The sequence below is a fragment of the Oncorhynchus clarkii genome, chromosome 5 (genome assembly GCF_045791955.1).
Source record: "Oncorhynchus clarkii lewisi isolate Uvic-CL-2024 chromosome 5, UVic_Ocla_1.0, whole genome shotgun sequence".
In the NCBI taxonomy this organism is placed as follows: Eukaryota; Metazoa; Chordata; class Actinopteri; order Salmoniformes; family Salmonidae; genus Oncorhynchus; species Oncorhynchus clarkii.
In genome coordinates, this window is record NC_092151.1 from 62514953 (window position 1) to 62535189 (window position 20237).

General features: G+C 42.2%; 1 protein-coding gene across 1 annotated transcript in view; it reads right to left on the minus strand.

Moving 5' to 3' along the window:
* LOC139409169 (protein inhibitor of activated STAT, 4a) overlaps positions 1-20237 on the minus strand; it is a 31285-nt gene that overhangs the window by 6567 nt on the left and 4481 nt on the right. Inside the window, exons 2-9 of the mRNA XM_071153952.1 lie at positions 17551-17929; positions 14207-14291; positions 14058-14099; positions 11934-12024; positions 11692-11820; positions 11367-11472; positions 11204-11277; positions 10846-11006 (exon numbers count right to left, since the gene is read on the minus strand). Of these exons, the coding sequence (XP_071010053.1) occupies positions 10846-11006; positions 11204-11277; positions 11367-11472; positions 11692-11820; positions 11934-12024; positions 14058-14099; positions 14207-14291; positions 17551-17929 (1067 nt within the window). The remainder of the gene's footprint in view (positions 1-10845; positions 11007-11203; positions 11278-11366; positions 11473-11691; positions 11821-11933; positions 12025-14057; positions 14100-14206; positions 14292-17550; positions 17930-20237) is intronic.

A 20237-nucleotide genomic window follows, 5' to 3' on the forward strand; every position in this document is an offset into this window, starting at 1 on the left:
AACCTCTCTACTTTAAGTGGTACTGATACATTTTGTGAAATATACTAGTCATTTTTAGCCATGCAAATTTTTGATTGGCGGCAGACAAACATTCATTATTTTCTCTTTTGAGTAAATGCCTCTTCTATGTTTGTGGCAGAGCTGTGATGAGTTGCTTGTACTTTTGTATTGAGTATACATCTCCATACCTGAGGCGTACAGCAACTCCCCGGCCCACAGCAGCACCAGCCAGAAGGGGAAGTCGGCAGGGTCCACGGCATGGGGGACGGGGAGGATTGTGTGTAGATGATACATGTCTATGGTGTATGTATTATGTAGGAATGTGAGCTGAGCCATAAGGGAGCCTAGGCATTTACCACCCTACTACCAGATTAGGGAGGGAGTGGGGTGGCAATGTAGCATATGTTTGTCCTTTCACTTTGGTTCTAGAATTTTTACAGTTTGTGTTTTAGCTACTAATGTATCAATATTTATCATTTACAAAATTGAGCTATGACCTAGCCAATGAAGACATAGCACAACTTTGGATTTCACCCCCCAATCTCAAATGGTTTACAGAAAACTTCTCTTCTCTTGCTTCAGGCATTTGCAGTGCTGCTTGCAAAAGTGATTGCGGTCTTCAATATGAAATCATCAACTTGACTCTGTATATATAAAAATGACCTAGCAAAAATGACTTTAAACTATCAAACCCATTGCTGAACCTGAACCATCAAAATAAAATCTATTGTAAGCCCTGTTTAGCAGCTATAGCCAGATGAGTTGTGTTTCCAGTATCTTACCGGAATAATAGCAAAACACATTTTCAACAGCGGATAGATAACCTGTAATTTTCTAGGTTAATGTTGTTACTCAACTAATAAAGCTTAACATCACGCAAGACATTTTAGCATTTGAATGCTGAAAGTACCGCGCAGATGTGCTCGATCAGGAACAGGCTGCCTACCGCAAGTTTGTCAGTGCGCAAAGCTGGGCACAGTGCACAGTTTGACTAGGCCTGGGGTTGTTCGGCATGCAAAATGACTGTCTACACAGTTGAATGGAGTTTGACACTGAATGAGAGAGGACGCATCTGTCACAATAAGTATTTTCAGAAAGTAGAAATAATGTGATATGAGCAAATCATTTTTTGTGAACCGGCGATTCATAACGTTTGATTTATCTGATTAAATTTTTTTTTTTTTTTAAAAGTTTTATTGGTTTGGGTCCGCGGATCGATGCACTTGTATCTTAACTCTCTCTAAATATAAATTCCCCCGTTTAGGTGACCTGCATGGTTCTGGTACCAGTTTCGTTGTGACACCGTAGATCGAAATGGCTTTCATTGAGCGGTAGCTCTGATTCTCACGGACACAGTAGTATATCTCATCCGCCTATGAAGTAGGATGTCAAATCTAACACCACTTGAAGCTGGGATGACCCTCTCACCATTTAATTTGCTCTTCTGACTGTCCAACTCCTTGCTGAACCCTACGTCACATCGTAGCACAGCAGGAGAGTGGTTTCGTCCCTCTAGCACATTCGATTTATAGCCAACTTTATCAAATGTAAAATTAGATTGATTTTAAACAAAAACACTGTCATAGACGGACAAGATCAATATGAGATGAAAGGAGAGTTCCTAACGAGTTCAGGAACTCAAGCTAGAGCTATGTGTGACGTTCTAACACTAAACATACATACAGTGGGGCAAAAAAGTATTTAGTCAGCCACCAATTGTGCAAGTTCTCCCACTTAAAAATATGAGAGAGGCCTGTAATTTATCATCATAGATACACTTCAACTATGACAGGCAAAATGAGAAAAAAAAATCCAGAAAATCACATTGTAGGATTTTATTTATTTATTTGCAAATTATGGTGGAAAATAAGTATTTGGTCACCTACAAACAAGGAACATTTCTGGCTCTCACAGACCTGTAACTTATTCTTTAAGAGGCTCATCTGTTCTCCACTCGTTACCTGTATTAATGGCACATGTTTGAACTTGTTATCAGTATAAAAGACACCTGTCCACAACCTCAAACAGTCACACTCCAAACTCCACTATGGCCAAGACCAAAGAGCTGTCAAAGGACACCAGAAACAAAATTGTAGACCTGCACCAGGCTGGGCAGACTGAATCTGCAATAGGTAAGCAGCTTGGTTTGAAGAAATCAACTGCGGGAGCAATTATTAGGAAATGGAAGACATACAAGACCATTGATAATCTCCCTCGATCTGGGGCTCCACGCAAGATCTCACCCCGTGGGGTCAAAATGATCACCAGAACAGTGAGCAAAAATCCCAGAACCACACGGGGGGACCTAGTGAATGACCTGCAGAGAGCTGGGACCAAAGTAACAAAGCCTATCATCAGTAACTCACTACGCCGCCAGGGACTCAAATCCTGCAGTGCCAGACGTGTCCCCCTGCTTAAGCCAGTACATGTCCAGGCCCGTCTGAAGTTTGCTAGAGAGCATTTGGATGATCCAGAAGAAGATTGGGAGAATGTCATATGGTCAGATGAAACCAAAATAGGTAAAAACTCAACTCATCGTGTTTGGAGGACAAAGAATGCTGAGTTGCATCCAAAGAACACCATACCTACTGTGAAGCATGGGGGTGGAAACATCATGCTTTGGGGCTGTTTTTCTGCAAAGGGACCAGGACGACTGATCCGTGTAAAGAAAAGAATGAATGAGGCCATGTATCGTGAGATTTTGAGTGAAAACCTCCTTCCATCAGCAAGGGCATTGAAGTTGAAACGTGGCTGGGTCTTTCAGCATGACAATGATCCCAAACACACCGCCCGGGCAACGAAAGAGTGGCTTCGTAAGAAGCCTTTCAAAGGTCCTGGAGTGGCCTAGCCAGTCTCCAGATCTCAACCCTATAGAAAATCTTTGGAGGGAGTTAAAAGTTCGTGTTGCCCAGCAACAGCCCCAAAACATCACTGCTCTAGAGGAGATCTGCACGGAGGAATGGGCCAAAATACCAGCAACAGTGTGTGAAAACCTTGTGAAGACAACAAAGGGTATATAACAAAGTATTGAGATAAACATTTGTTATTGACCAAATACTTATTTCCAACATAATTTGCAAATAAATTCATTCAAAATCCTACAATGTGATTTTCTGGATTTTTTTTCTCATTGTGTCTGTCATAGTTGAAGTGTACCTATGATGAAAATTACAGGCCTCATCTTTTTAAGTGGGAGAACTTGCACAATTGGTGGCTGACTAAATACTTTTTTGCCCCACTGTATTTATATGTTACAGTTATAAAGGAAGGTGGACTCTTATAGTTAGGTCGTGTTATAAATTTGATTATATTTAGAAAGCACACATCGTTTCAAGCCTGGGTGTGGAATAGTTGTGGAATAGGAAATACATCAAATATTTCATTTTTATCACATTTGTACTGTGTACTTGAGCTTGTCCTCAAATGACTACACCTCAGCAATTTTCACCAGAAAGGTGAGATTTGAACCTTTCTTGGAGTATGCAGGATTACTAGTTATAGTTTATGGCCTAAATAATTACCGCCGTGGAGAACGTTCTGCTGCCTGCAACATCCTCCAGCATGACCGGTTTGGCGGTGGGTCAGTCATGGTGTGGCATTTCTTTGGGGGGGCCGCACAGCCCTCCATGTGCTCGCCAGAGGTAGCCTGACTGCCATTAGGTACCGAGATGAGATCCTCAGACCCCTTGTGAGACCATATGCTGGAGCGGTTGGCCCTGGGTTCCTCCTAATGCAAGACAATGCTAGACCTCATGTGGCTGGAGTGTGTCAGCAGTTCCTGCAAGATGAAGGCAATGATGCTATGGAAAGGCCCGCCCGTTCCCCAGACCTGAATCCAATTGAGCACATCTGGGACATCATGTCTCGCTCCATTCACCAACGCCACGTTGCACCACAGACTGTCCAGGAGTTGGCGGATGCTTTAGTCCCGGTCTGGGAGGAGATCCCTCAGGAGACCATCCGCCACCTCATCAGGAGCATGCCCAGGCGTTGTAGGGAGGTCATACAGGCACGTGGAGGCCACACACACTACTGAGCCTCATTTTGACTTGTTTTAAGGACATTACATCAAAGTTGGATCAGCCTGTAGTGTGGTTTTCCACTTTAATTTTGAGTGTGACTCCAAATCCAGACCTCCATGGGTTGATAAATTTGATTTCCATTGATAATTTTTGTGTGATTTTGTTGTCAGCACATTCAGCTATATAAAGAAAAAAGTATTTAATAAGAATATTTTATTCATTCAGATCTAGGATGTGTTATTTTAGTGTTCCCTTTATTTTTTTTGAGCAGTGTATATTACATTTTAGCTTATTGACTTTTTTTTAAAAATGTATTTAACCTTTATTTAACTAGGCAAGTCAGTTAAGAACAAATTCTTATTTTCAATGACGTCCTAGGAACAGTGGGTTAACTGCCTGTTCAGGGGCAGAACGACAGATTTGTACCTTATCAGCACGGGGATTTGAACTTGCAACCTTCCGGTTACTAGTCCAACGCTCTAACCACTAGGCTACCCTGCCGCCCCTTAGAAGGGATTCAACTAAAAGTATTAAATTACATTTGCCCAAGTTTATCATAATACATGAACAGAATGCATTGCACTCAAAAAGTATTTGACCCCTTGACTTCCACGTTTTGTTACAGCCTCATTCTAAAATGGATTCAATTGTTTTTTTCCCCCCTTATCAATCGACACACAATACCCCATAATGACAAAGCAAAAAACTGTTTTTAGAAATGTTTCAATATCACATTTACATAAATATTCAGACCCTTTATTCAGTACTTTGTTGAAGCACCTTTGGAAGCGATTACAGCCTTGAGTCTTCTTGGGTCTGACACTACAAGCTTGGCACACCTGTATTTGGGGAATTTCTCCCACTTCTTTGCAGATCCTCTTAAGAGCTGTCAGGTTGGATGGTGAGCGTTGCTGCACAGCTATTTTCAGGTCTCTCCATAGATGTTTGATAGGGTTAAAGTCCGGGTTCTGGCTGGGCCACTCAAGGACATTCCGAGACTTGTCCCAAAGCCACTTCTGCACTGTCTCAGCTGTGTGCTTAGGGTCGTTGTCCTGTTGGAAGGTGAACCTTCCCCCCAGTCTGAGATTCTGAGCACTTTGGAGTAGGTTCATTGAGGATCTTGCTGTACTTTGTGCCGTTCATCTTTCCCTCGATCCTGACTGGTCTCTCAGTCCCTGCCACTGACACATCCCCACAGCATGATGCTGCCACCACCATGCTTCACTGTAGGAATGGTGCCAGGCTTCCTCCAAACGTGACGCTTGGCATTCAGTCCAAAGAGTTCAATCTTGGTTTCATCAGACCAGAGAATCTTGTTTTGATCAGACCATGAGAAACGTATGTCACATGCTCCAAATACAAAGGGTGTAGACCTTACCGTGAAATGCTTACTTACAAGCCCTTAACCAACAATGCAGTTTTTGTACATGCAGGTTGGGGTAAAGTGATAAACAGCGAGTAGCAGCAGTGTAAAAACAATGTAAATAGTTTGGTGGCCATTTGATTAATTGTGGCTTATGGCTTGGGGGTAGAAGCTGTTAAGAATCGCTTGCCGTGCAGTAGCAGAGTGAACATTCTATGACTTGGGTCTGACAATTTTTGGCCCTTCCTCTGACACCGCCTAGTATATAGGTCTTGGATTGCAGGAAGCTTGGCCCCAGTGATGTACTGGGCTGTTTGCATTACCCCCTGTAGCGCCTTAGGGTCAGATGCCAAGCAGTTTCCATACCGTGGAGTGATGCAACCGGTCAGGATACTCTCGATGGTGTAGCTGTAGAACTTTGAGGATCTGGGTAGGTGTTGCCATGCCCTCTTCACAACTGTCTTGGTGTGTTTGGACCCCGAGTACACGTCCTAGTAATACCTCTGGCCCGGCGGCTTTGTGAATGTTGACCCGTCTAAAAAAAGGTCTTGCTTACATTGGCTATGGAGAAGGTAATCACACAGTCGTCTAGAACAGCTGGTGCTCTCATGCATGCTTAAGTGATGCATGCCTCGAAGTGAGCATAAAAAGAAAGGCATTTAGCTCGGCTGGTAGGCTTGCGTCACTGGGCAGCTCGCGGCTGGGTTTCCCTTTGTAGTCCGTAATGGTTTGCAAGCCCTGCCACATCCGTTGAATGTCAGAGCCAGTGTAGTAGGATTCAAATCTTAGTCCTGTATTGACGCTGTGCCTGTTTGATGGTTCAAACAGGCACAGCGGGCATAGCGCGATTTCTTATAAGTTCCTGGATTAGTATCCCGCTCCTTGAAAGCGACAGCTCTAGCCTTTAGCTGGGTGCGAATGTTGTCTGCAATCTATGGCTTCTGGTTAGGATATGTACGCACGGTCACTATGGGTACGACGTTGTCGATGCACTTATTGATGAAGCCAGTGACTGAGGATGTATACTCCTCTATGCCATTAGATGAATCCCAGAACATATTCCATTTTGTGCTAGCACAAGAGTCATGTAGTGTAGAAGCCACGTCATCTGACCACTTCCGTATTGAGCGAGTCACTGCTACTTCCTGCTTTTGTTATTGCTTGTAAGCAGGAATCAGGACGACAGATTTATGGTCAGATTTGCCAAATGGAGGGTAAGGGAGAGCTTTGTATGCATCTCGGTGTGTGGAGTAAAGGTGGCCTAGAGTTTTTTTCTCCCCCCTCTGGTTCCACATGATATGCTGGTAGAAATTAGGTTAAACAGATTTAAATTTGCCTGCATTACAGTTTCCAGCCACTAGGAGCACCGCTTCTGGATGAGCATTTTCTTGTTTGCTTATGGCCTTACACAGCCCATTGAGTGCAGTCATAGTGCCAGAATTGCTTTGTGGTGGTAAATAGACGGCTAAGAATAATATAAACTCTTGGTAGATAGTCTGGTCTACAGCTTATCATGAGGTGCAATACCTGGAGAATTCTTTAATATTAGCTGACATCACACACCAGTGGTTGACAAACAGACATCCCAAACCCTTGTCTTACCAGACTTAGCTGTTCTGTCCTGCCGATGCACGGAAAACCCAGCCAACTGTATATTATTGGTGTCGTTCAGCCACGACTCAGTGAAACATAAAATTACAGTTAATGTCCAGTTGGTAGGATAATCTCTAACGAATATCATCCAGTTTATTTTCCAGTGATTGCATGTTGGCCAATAGAACAAATGGTAACAAATTCTCACAAGGCACCCCGATCTCCTCCCCCTGCATTTGTCTTTTCTTGACGCGAATTACAGATTTGGGCCTGGTCTCGAGGAAGCAGTATATTCTTCACATTCTTCACATTCTTCACAAACAAATGATAGTCCCACCAGATGGGATGGCGTATTGCTGCAGAATGCTGTGGTAGCCATGCTGGTTAAGTGTTCCTTGAATTCTAAATCGGACAGTGTCACCAGCAACGCACCTCCACAACTCCATGCTTCACGGTGGGAACCACGCATGCGGAGATCATCCGTTCACCTACTCTACGTCTCAAAGAAACAGCGGTTGAACTAAAAAGGTCAGAATTCCACCATCTAATGTCCATTGCTCGTGTTTCTTAGCCCAAGCAAGTCTATTGGTGTCCTTTTCGACCATGAAGGCCTGATTCACACAGTCTCCTCTGAACAGTTGATGTTGAGATGTGTCTGTTACTAGAACTCTGAAGCATTTATTTGGGCTGCAATTTCTGGAGGCCGGTAACTAAGGAACTTTTCCTCTGCAGCAGAGGTAACTCTGGGTCTTCCTTTCCTGTGCCGGTCCTCATCATAGCGCTTGATGATTTTTGCGACTGCACTTGAAGAAACGTTCAAAGTTCTTGAAATGTTCCAGATCAACTGACCTTCATGTCTTAACCTCTCTGCGCACGGAACCCGCTAGCGGGCTGAAATTCCACAACATACGGTGATCGCTACAAATAGTCAAATTAAACATTCATGAAAATACAAATGTCTGACATGTATCGAAAGCCTAGAATCTTGCTAATCCAACTGCGTTGTCAGATTTAAAAAAGGATTTACTGCGAAAGAATACGATGCGATTATCTGAGCATAGAGCCCCATAAAAAATAAATAAAAAACAGCACAGGCGTAACAATCAAACTGCATTAAAATAAATTGTTTACCTTTGACGATCTTCGTCTGTTTGCAATTCTCCAATGCTCATTGTTACACAATGAATTATCTTTTGTAGCTTCAGCATAAAGTGAGTCATTCGCTATTGAAGTTTCATACCGGAAGGAGCTACGCATATTACGCACTGCATTGTTTGGTGAACGCGCAGATTCAGCTGTTTATATATCAATCATTATGGCGACTAAGTCAGGGAAAGCTAAATCTAAGTCTAGATATACAGATGTACACACAATTTTAGAATAAATTGATTGGGAAGGTGAGTCAGAGATTGTTGTAGGACGCTTCATTTAGCGATTGTGAAGGAATATTTTTTGAACGGGAGAGGACATCGTTTTGGACTGGTAAGTTCTGATCATGCTAATGCCCTTGTTTGAAATTAACAATATAAAATATTATGTGTTTTTTTATTTTTATTTAGAAGCAATATATAAACATGTCATGTAATGTCATGAAATGTGAGATGCGTGTGTCTGCCTCCCCACCCCAACCCACATGAAATAGCCTATTTGAGGCTGTTGAGGAGAGGGCAGGACCACATCAATGGCCAAAGTGAAATGGAGACAGTAGATACAGCTGGTCTGTCATAATATAATAGACAGTAGATCTAGCTGAAATGTCATAATATAAAAAAGACAGTAGATCTAGCAGGCAATAATAATATATTCAATCTAATATATTCAACCTTCAACTCTCTATATATATCTGTTTATTATACCTGTTGATACAGGGCTCATATGTGAAACTATTCTAACTGAACATTTTCTTTCACAGTGACACTGACTCCGAATGGGAGTCTTATCCGGTGTCCTGTGTGAATTTAAGTATGCTCTCCCTAATTCTCTCTTTCTCTCTCGGAGGAGGACCTGAGCCCTAGGACCATGCGTCAGGACAACCTGGCATGATGACTCTGTTCCAGTTTCAACTGTTCTGCCTGCGGCTATGGAACCCTAAACTGTTAATTTTTACTCTAGGTGCTGTCCTGTTGCACCCTCTACAACCACTGTGATCTCCACCCGGCACAGCCAGAAGAGGACTGGCCACCCCTCATACCCTGGTTTCTTCCTAGGTTTTTGCCTTTCTAGGGAGTTTTTCCTAGCCACCGTGCTTCTACACCTGGGGTTTGGGGTTTTAGGCTGGGGCTATATAAATTGATTTGATTTGATAAAGAGGACTGAGGGTCTTCCAAATATTGAAAGTGTGTAAATAGTTACCCATGTTATTTTGTAAATGTATATATATTTTTTCATACATTTTTTTATCAATAATTATAATTTTTCCATTTATTTTTCCTCAATTTTTTGGGGGGGGGATGTGTTGGTATTTTGCATATAGTTATTTGTTTCAAAATGTATACCGTCACCAATTTGGCCACTTGATTACATTTGGGCTACTTGTTGGGGACACCTGGGTGACTTCATGATAAATGTCATGTAGCACACTCATTTTGGAAGTTATCATTCTGAAACTGCACAAGTACTGTTGCACTCATATTTTTTCACTGAAATTGTCCCCATCATCCTATCTGAATGTTTGTTTTATCTTGTTCATTTTAAAGAGGATACAAAAAAAAAAAAACACATGTTTTTTTTCATTGTTTTATCTAAACCAGATCTATTGTGTTATATTCTCCTACATTCAATTCACATGTACACAAACTTCAGAGTGTTCTCTTTCAAATGGTACCAAGAATATGCATATCCTTGGTTCTGTGCCTGAGCTACAGGCTGTTAGATTTGGGTATGTCTTCAGGTGGAAATTGCACAAAGTAGGGGGGGGGGGGGTTAAAAGGTTAAAGTAATGAGGTTAAAGTAATGATGGACTGTCGTTTCTCTTTGCTTATTTGAGCTGTTCTTACCATAATATTGACTTGGTATTTTACCAAATAGGACTCTCTTCTATATACCCCCCTACCTTGTCAAAACACAACTGAATGGCTCTAACGCATTAAGAAGGAAATCAATTCAACAAGGCACACCTGTTAATTGAAATACATTCTACCTTATGAAGTTGGTTGAGAGAATGCAAAGCTGTCAAGGCAAAGGGTGGCTACTATCTCAAATATATTTTGATTTGTTTAACACTTCTTTGGTTACTACATGACCCCATGTGTTAATTTATAGTTGATTTTTTCACTATTATTCTACAACGTAGAAAATAGTAAAAATAAAGAAAAACCCTTGAATGTATAGGTGTCCAAACTTTTGACTGGTATTGTATGTAAATAATGTATATTTTTAATACATTTGCAAACATTGCTGAAAACCTGTTTATGCTTTGTCATTATGGGGTATTGTGTGTTGATTGAATTTTTTTTACATTCGTACAGTTTTATCTTTTAGAGACTCCATCCGTAATGTAGTAGTTGGGTTTTAGTCCAGAGAAGTTATCCAGGTCCTCAATAAGGCCCTTCAAGGTTGGATAACTTAGCGTACATTGATATGTGTCTCTAAATCATACATTTTTAGCCCCATAATATCCTTAATGAAAATTAATTGAGACCGACCTATTGAAACTGCAATAGCCTGATTGGGACAATAGCCCTATTGAAAATGTAGCCCAGTGTAGGTAGGCCATTGCAAGTTAAGAGTTTATTTTATTTTTTTAATTGCTCCAAAAATTCTAACCCATGCAAAGACCCTTAAAAGGAAGAGTGGTTCTCAAATTCCTGGAGAGTGAGTAGTAGTGGTGCTGTTGGTAAGTGACAAGCCTCAGCATGCCTTACTTACCCATCGATGGTGAGCAGCTCAAAGGGAGCCTGTTTGTCACACACAGGGCAGGTCCACGTGGGCTTCTTCTCATTCATTTGCAGGAAGTAGATGGCATCGAAACACTGCAAGTGGGCACAGGTGAGCACCCGACACGGCACTCCTATCCGCATCTTCACTAGCTGAGAGGAGGAAGAGGAAAGGGAGGTATGTTATTAGCATTAGGCTGTAGACAAATGGTGGGTGGTAGCCTGTTCCTCGTGTTGTGGTTTTCTTTGTTTTGGTCAGTAACAACTGAAAGGTTTAAGACTTGCTCTTTAATAAGAAATTAAAGCATGACTGGGTGGATATGGCTTGTGGTGAGAGTGCAAATCCTCACAGGACAGATGAGGGACACCCGTAGCCCTGTGGTGGCGATCTCGTTCTCTGGATCAAAGCGTAGCTTGTCCTGGACTGGACACAGCAGAAAGAAACTAGTTCAACGTCACACAGCACAGGTGTAAACATTACTAAAATGCAATAAAGCATGAAAGGCCACTTACTGCGTTCACGACAGCGTTCTGCACTCTCCACTGAGCAGTGTTTAAGTTGGCTGAAGAGCTCTGCTGATGTGAAGACCCGCACTAAATACACTGCCACCGAGTAGCGCTGCACACAGGATGAGAAGACATGAGTGAGCACTGAACAGAATGAACACACTGGAAATAGCAGCAGATATCTGAAAAACAACCACACCATTTCAAATACTTGTCATGAAAATTAATCAAAACAGCTTGCGTACATCAGAGTTTACTTTAGATGTGCAAAAGGCGTCGCCTATTGGCAAGGTTCTAAAATAACAGTGTAAAGTTTCAACCAGAGACTGACCTTGCCGAAGTTGCCCCATGTGACAGTGGCCCGGTTGGTGGCAGTGGAGAGGTGTAACCAGGGTGTGATGTTGACTGGGCGACAGGGACGACGCGGTTCCACACCTGGCTTATTAGATGGGTAGTAACCCTGTACAGAACAAATATAGAAATGTTTAGCAACCAAGATATAGGCATTTTCTTCTGATTTGTTGGTTGGTTTGTTTGCCTGAGGGCATGAGATTCCCCAGCTTGACTACTTACTGGTACATGACAGTAGGACTGGTTGACTTTGACAGCAATATTGGGAGGGTACTGATCTTCCTGGACACCGATTGAGTCTGTATAACAGATTCTGTAAAGGATCATAGCAAAAGCACAGGAGGTTCAGTGGTTATCAGTGTTAGATGGCAACATATGTAATCCTCTTAAACACAGCCATTCTCAATGAATGGTTGTGGTGGTCAGATTTGTCATTCAATACACACAAAATGTACACTTTTGTTGGGACTTGATAAAAGTTGATAAAGGACACAGTAGAGGAAACTATAATTGTCTGTAAACTTTCCAAATGTCGACAGAACAAACTACAATAGACGGGTGAATAATTTTCCTTATCTGTGAAATAGACCATGTGACAAATGCAGTAGAAATGCTTTGATGCACATTTTTTATAGAATATAACCATGTTGCAGTCAAGAAATGCTACCCTATATATACACAAAGGTATGTGGACACCCCTTCAAATTAGTGGATATGGCAATTTCAGCCAAAATTGTTGCTGACAAGTGAATATGGCAGAGCAGCCACACAAGCCTAAGATCACTATGCGCAATGCCAAGCATCGGCTGGAGTGGTCTAAAACTCAACCACCATTGGTTTCCAGAGCAGTGGAAACACGTTCTCTGGAGTGATGAATCACACTTCACTATCTGGTAGTCCGATGGACGAATCTGGGTTTGGCGGATGCCAGGAGAACGCTACCTGCCACAATGCATAGTGCCAACTGTAAAGTTTGGTGGAGGCGGAATAATGGTCTGGGGCTGTTTTTCATGGGTAGGGCTAGACCTCAGTTCCAGTGAAGGGAAATCTTAATGCTACAGCATACAATTACATTCTAGACGATTCGGTGCTTCCAACTTTGGGGCAATGCCCTCATGCACAAAGCGAGGTCCATACAGAAATGGCTTGTCAAGATCAGTGTGGAAGAACTTGACTGGCCTGCACAGGGCCCTGACCTTAACCCCATTGAACACCTTTGGGATGAATTGGAACGCCGATTGCGAGTCAGGCCTAATTGCCCAACCTCACTAATGCTCATGGCTGAATGGAACAAGTCCCCGCAGCAATTTTCCAACATCTAGTGGAAAGCCTTCCCAGGCGTCACTACAGACACCCTGGTTCGAATCCAGGCTGTATCACAACCGGCCATGATTGGGAGTCCCATAGGGCAGCGCACAATTGGCCCAGCATCATCCGGGTTTGGCAGTCATTGTAAATAAGAATTTGTTCTCAACTTGCCTAGTTAAATAAAAAGGTACAATTCTATTTTTTTTATCTATTTTTTTTAATGCTTCTTTCCAATAGAGGGCCTTCAATGTTATGCTGTTGGCATGATGATTGATGCTTGACTGTCAATTGACAAATAAAAAATGTAAAACTGACTGATTCATAATCTCATAATGAAGCCTACCCTCTGTGCTGCATCTGCAAGCTGTTGGCTAGAGCGCATGTGCCAATACCAAAGTGGGCACACTTGCTGTGTATTGCAGTCTTTTGTGCCAAAAACATCTAAAGTGTTAAAAATGGGATGGAAACACATACTTCTGTTTTTTATTCTGTAAATGAAGTTACAGCGTAATTATGTACAGCTTTTAACAATGTTTTTTTTTTTGGGGGGGGGGTTATATTTGTCCTGCTACAAATTTTTATAAATGTGTAATGAAAATGTGTTCTTGCATATTCCAACTCCCCCTGAGACACCCGTAGGGAATGGGATCATGCCACAGTCACCATTGTCCACCGCCCCTGGAGCAATTGGGGTTAAGTGCATTGCTCAAGGGCACAGCAAAAAAATAAATAAATAAATAAAAAATAATCACCTTGTGGGCTCTGGGATTCAAACCAGGGACCTTTCAGTGACTGGTCCAACGCTCTAATCTCAAGGTTACCAAAAAGACAATTTGATGGAAAACCACTACTGCAGGTAAAATGTGCATATTTTTTGTTTGAATGTTATAATATTCACTTGAATATCATTGAACAAATTGATGGAAGCCTAGCTACTGATCTAGAATAGGCTTCAACTGTATGTACCGGAAATTACCTATGCAATTGTGGGATTGGTGTGCTGTTATGTGTAGGACAGTTGAACTCTTGTAAACTCACCTAAGAACCACCTGGATTGCCTTCATTCCTGGTCGAAGCTCACTAAAACAACAAGGGAGGGAATGTTATGGTACCCCTCAGTGTCCACTCAAAGTCACAAGCAGTAGGAAAAAAACACAATTAACTTTGAATAAAAGTGTTATGCTCACGTTGAGTTTCTGACTTGGTCCGCTTGGCTCTGTGTTAATTCAAATATGCATTGACTGTCCTGCAGTTTCTCACTGTTCTGGGCAACTACAAGGACAGATGCAGAAGGAAAAAAGATACACACACATACCACAAGTTCCCTGTGCTTCGCAATGTCCAAAATGTCCTTAGCGCTTAATTGTAATGTCATGTTTCTGTCATTAATATACAGTGTCATCAGAATGTATTCAGACCCCTTAACTTTTTCAACATTTTGTTAGGTTACAGACATTTGTCTCATCAATCTACACACAATACTGATAAGGACAAAGCAGATATAGTATAAGAAATGTTTGCTAATTTATAAACAAAAAATGAAATGGAAATATCACATTTACATAGGTATTCAGACCCTTTACTCAGTATTTTGTTGAAGCTCCTTTGGCAGTGATTACAGCATGGAGTCTTCTGGTTATGACGCTACAATCTTGGCACACCTGTATTTGGGGAGTTCCTCACATTCTCTGCAAATGCTCTCAAACTCTGTCAGGTTGGATGGAGAGTGTTGCTGCACAGATATTTTCAGGTCTCTCCAAAGATGTTCGATCGGGTTCAAGTCCAGTCTCTGGCTGGGCCACTCAAGGACATTGAGACTTGTCACAAAGCCACTCCTGTGCTGACTTGGCTGTGTGCTTAGGGTCATTGTCCTGTTTGCAAGGTGATCCTTTGCCCCAGTCTGAGGTCCTGAGTGCTCTGGAGCTGGTTCATTGAGGATCTCTGTACTTTGCTCTGTTCATCTTTCCCTCGATCCTGACTAGACTCCCAGTCCCTGCCGCTGAAAAACATCCCCACAGTATGATGCTGCCACCACCATGCTTCACCGTAGAGATGGTGGCAGGTTTCCTCTAGAAGTGACGCTTCACATTCAGGCCAAAGAGTTCAATCTTGGTTTCATCAGACCAGAGAATATTGTTTCTCATGGTCAGAGTCTTCAGGTGCTTTTTGGCAAACTACAAGTGGGCTGTCATATGTCTTTTACTGAGGAGTGTCTTCTGTCTGGCCACTACCATAAAGGCCTGATGGTTTGAGTGCTGCAGAGATGGGAGAAACTTCCATAAGGACAACCATCTCCACAGAGAAACTCTAGATCTCTGTCAGAGTGACCATCAGGTTCTTGGTCACCTCCCTGACCAAGGCCCTTCTCCCCCGATTGCTCAGTTTGGCTGGGTGGCTAGCTCTAGGAAGAGTCTTGGTGGTTCCAAACTTCTTCCATTTAAGAATGATGGCCCCTGTGTTCTCAGGGACCTTCAATACCAATACCCGATTAAACGAAATGGCCAATTAATTAGGGCCGATTTGAAGTTTTCATAATCTAACATTGTATTTTTGGACGCCGATTTTGCCGATTCTTTAAATTGTTTTACCTTTATTTAACTAGGCAAGTCAGTTAAGAACACATTCTTATTTTCAATGACGGCCTAGGAACGGTGGGTTAACTGCCTTGTTCAGTTAGCCGTCCTTACGGCTAATTAGTCCAACGCTCTAACCACCTGCCTCACGAGAAGCCTGCCTGTTACGCGAATGCAGTAAGAAGCCAAGGTAAGTTGCTAGCTAGCATTAAACTTATATAAAAAACAATCAATCATAATCACTAGTTATAACTACACATGGTTGATGATATTACTAGTTTATCTAGCGTGTCCTGCGTTGCATATAATCGAAGCGGTGCGCATTCGCGAAAAAGGACTGTCGTTGCTCCAACGTGTACCTAACCATAAACATCAATGCCTTTCTTAAAATCAATACACAGAAGTATATATTTTTAAACCTGCATATTTAGCTAAAAGAAATCCAGGTTAGCAGGCAATATTAACCAGGTGAAATTGTGTCACTTCTCTTGGATTCATTGCACGCAGAGTCGGTGTATATGCAACAGTTTGGGCAGCCTGGCTCGTTGCGAACTAATTTGCCAGAATTTTACGTAATTATGATATAACATTGAAGGTAGTGCAATGTAAGAGCAATATTTAGACTTAGGGATGCAATCCGTTAGATAAAATACGGAACGGTTCCATATTTCACTGAAAGAATAAACGTTTTGTTTTCTAAATGATAGTTTCCGGATTCGACCATATTAATGACCAAAGGCTCGTATTTCTGTGTATTATGTTATAATTAAGTCTATGATTTGATAGAGCAGTCTGAATTGAGCGATGGTAGGCACCAGCAGGCTCGTAAGCATTCATTCAAACAACACTTGTGCGTTTTGCCAGCAGCTCTTCGTTGTGCTTCAAGCATTGAGCTGTTTATGACTTCAAGCCTATCAACTCCTGAGATTTGGCTGGTGTAACGATGTGATGTGAAATGGCTAGCTAGTTAGCGGGGTGCGCTCTAATTGCGTTTCAAAAGTCACTTGCTCTGAGACTTGGAGTAGTTGTTCCCCTTGCTCTGCATGGGTAACGCTGCTTCGAGGGTGGCTGTTGTCGATGTGTTCCTGGTTCGAGCCCAGGTAGGAGAGGAGAAGGATGGAAGCCCCAGACCGAGGGTGATTGACCATCATCTTGAACTTCTTACATTTTTGGATAATTGCGCCAACAGTTGTTGCCTTCTCACCAAGCTGCTTGCCTATTGTCCTGTAGCCCATCCCAGCCTTGTGCAGGTCTACAATTTTATCCCTGATGTCCTTACACAGCTCGCTGGTCTTGGCCATTGGGAGAGGTTGGAGTCTGTCTGTTTGATTGATTGAGTGTGTGGACAGGTGTCTTTTATACAGGTAACGAGTTCAAACAGGTGCAGTTAATACAGGTAATGAGTGGAGAACAGGAGTGCTTCTTAAAGAAAAACTAACATGTCTGTGAGAGCCAGAATTCTTACTGGTTGGTAGGTGATCAAATACTTATGTCATGCAATAAAATACGAATTAATTACTTAAAAATCATACAATGTGATTTTATGGATTTTTGTTTTAGATTCCGTCTCTCACGGTTGAAGTGTACCTATGATAAAAATTACAGACCTCTACATGCTTTGTAAGTAGGAATACCTGCAAAAATCAGCAGTGTATCAAATACTTGTTCTCCCCACTATGTAAATCAAAAAAAGGTATTTGCAAAAATGTCTAGACCTGTTTTCACTTGTCATTATGGGGTATTGTGTGTAGATTGCTGAGGATTTTGTATGTATTTAACACATTTTAGAATAAGGCTGTAATATAAAATGTGGAAAAAGTCATGGGGTCTGAATACTTTCCAAAGGCGGGCCAGGTTTTTTTACTGACCATAAGAGCTGACCAGGAACTTTTTGGCCTCTCTACAAGGACTTGACTAGACCGAAAGCTCTCCACATCTCACTGACAAAAATCACTCACTTAGCTCTGTTGGCGGCAACAGCGTCTCCAGAGTTTGGTAGAAGGGCAGCGACACCAGCTTGACCTCAGCCGCAGGTGTGGAGGACAGCTTGGGGATGCCGTTGAGGTAGTCTGCGCCCTGAGTGCCTGTGGGGGACGAGCTGAGGGAGGAGTAGGCCACCGGAACCCCCTCCGGGCGCCGAGCAGCCAGCCAACCTGACGCCTTGGGGAAGCGTGACTCGTACAGCTGCCGCACGTTCTTCAGCAGCTCTGGGCTGTACTCTGTCTGCACCAGCCTCAGCGCCCGTCCCACCAGATCATGCTTTAGACCACTCTTACTCCGGCCCATGGAGGCCAGCAGCGTCTGCAGGTCAGAAACCCGGAAACTCTTCACCATGTTCTGAAGGGAAGACACAAAGGAGAGAGTGATAGGAAGAGGGGAAGTTTTGGATTACCATCTTGATTCCTTGAGCTAGGCAAGTGCCAATAACTTAAAAAAGGTAGCCTACACTAGTTACTCAACCCTGCACGTTAAGAGGCTGCTGCCCTATGTACATGAAATCACTGATCACTTTAATAATGTTTTACTCATTTCATATGTACAGTTGAACTTGGAAGTTTTACATAGACCTTAGCCAAATACAATGAAACTCAGTTTCACAATTCCTGACATTTAATCATAGTAAAAAATTCCTGATTTAGCCAACTGCAGTAAAAGGTTAAAGAAGGATTTTTAAGCCGTGAGACATGGATTGTGTATGTGGCCATTCAGAGGGTGAATGGGCAAGATATACCCCTTTCAAAGTGCCTTTGAAAGGGGTATGGTAGTAGGTGCCAGGCGCAGGACTGGCTTAATGCAGGGGTTTACCAGGGCTGCAGCCCCTGGGCCCAGGAGGCAACACAAATATATATAAATAAAGGAACTGTATCCAGTATATATTACACACACACACAATATAGATAGATAGGAGAGTTGAAGTCAGAAGTTTACATAAACTGAGTTTAAATGTATTTGGCTCAGGTGTTTCACAATTCCTGACATTTAATCCTAGTAAAAATGTCCTGTCTTAGGTCAGTTAGGATCACAACTTTATTTTAAGAATGTGAAATGTCACAATAATAGTAGTGAGAATGATTTATTTCAGCTTTTATTTCTTTCACCCCATTCCCAGTGGGTAAGAAGTTTACATACACTCAATTAGTATTTGGTAGCATTGCCTTTAAATTGTTTAAATTGGGTCAAACATTTTGGGTAGCCTTCCACAGGCTTCCCACAATAAGTTGGGTCAAACAAGCTTTTTTAGTTCTGCCCACAAATATTCTATAGGTTTGAGGTCAGAGCTTTGTGATGGCCACTCCAATACCTTCACTTTGTTGTCCTTAAGCCATTTTGCCACAACTTTGGAAGTATGCTTGGGGTCATTGTCCATTTGGAAGTCCCATTGGCAATCAATCTTTAACTTCCTGATTGATGTCTTGAGATGTTGCTTCAATATATCCACAATTTTCTTTCCTCATGATGCCATCTATTTTGTGAAGTGCACCAGTCCCTCCTTCAGCAAAGCACCCCCACCCCCATGCTTCAAGGTTGCGATGATGTTCTTCAGCTTGCAAGCCTTCCCCTTTCTCCTCCAAACATAATGACGGCCCTTATGGCCAAACAGTTGTATTTTTGTTTCATCAGACCAGAGGACATTTCTCCAAAAAGTACGATCTTTGTCCCCATGTGCAGTTGCAAACCGTAGGCTGGATTTTTTTTAATGGCGGTTTTGGAACAGTGGCTTCTTCCTTGCTGAGCGGCCTTTCAGGTTGTCTATTGGACTCGTTTTACTGTGGATATAGATACTTTTATACCCGTTTTCTTCAGCATCTTCACAAGGTCCTTTGCTGTTCTGGGATTGATTTGCATTTTTCGCACCAAAGTACGTTCATCTCTAGGAGACACAACGCATCTCCTTCCTGAGCAGTATGACAGTTGCGTGGTCCCATGGTGTTGTTACTTGGGTACTATTGTTTGTACAGATGAACGTGGTACCTTCAGGCATTTGGAAATTGCTCCCAAGGATGAACCAAACTTGTGGAGGTCTACAATTTTTTTCCTGAGGTCTTGGCTGATTTCTTTTGATTTTCCCATGATGTCAAGCAAAGAGGCACTGAGTTTGAAGGTAGGCATTGAAATACATCCATAGGTACATCTCCAATTGACTCAAATGATGCCAATTAGCCTATCAGAAGCTTCTAAAGCCATGACATAATTTTCTGGAATTTCCAAGCTGTTTAAAGGCACAGTCAACTTAGTGTATGTAAACTTGTGACCCACTGGAATTGTGATATAGTAAATTATAAGTAAAATAATCTGTCTGTAAACACGAGCATTTTGCTATACCCGCAATAACATCTGCTAAATATGTGTATTTGACCAATAACATTTGATTTGAAGAGCTGTGCACAGACCTATCTATATAATTACCTGGTATAAAGCAATTAACACTCAGCATGTCAACTCAAATGATTAATGCTAAATTGAAATACACATGACCAGAAGTATGTAGACACCTGCTCGTCAAACATCTCATTCCAAAATCATGGGCATTAATATGGAGTTGGTCCCCCCCTTTGCTGCTATAAACAGCCTCCACTCTTCTGGGAAGGCTTTCCACTAGATGTTGGAACATTGCTGCTGCCGGCACTTGATTCCATTAAGCCAC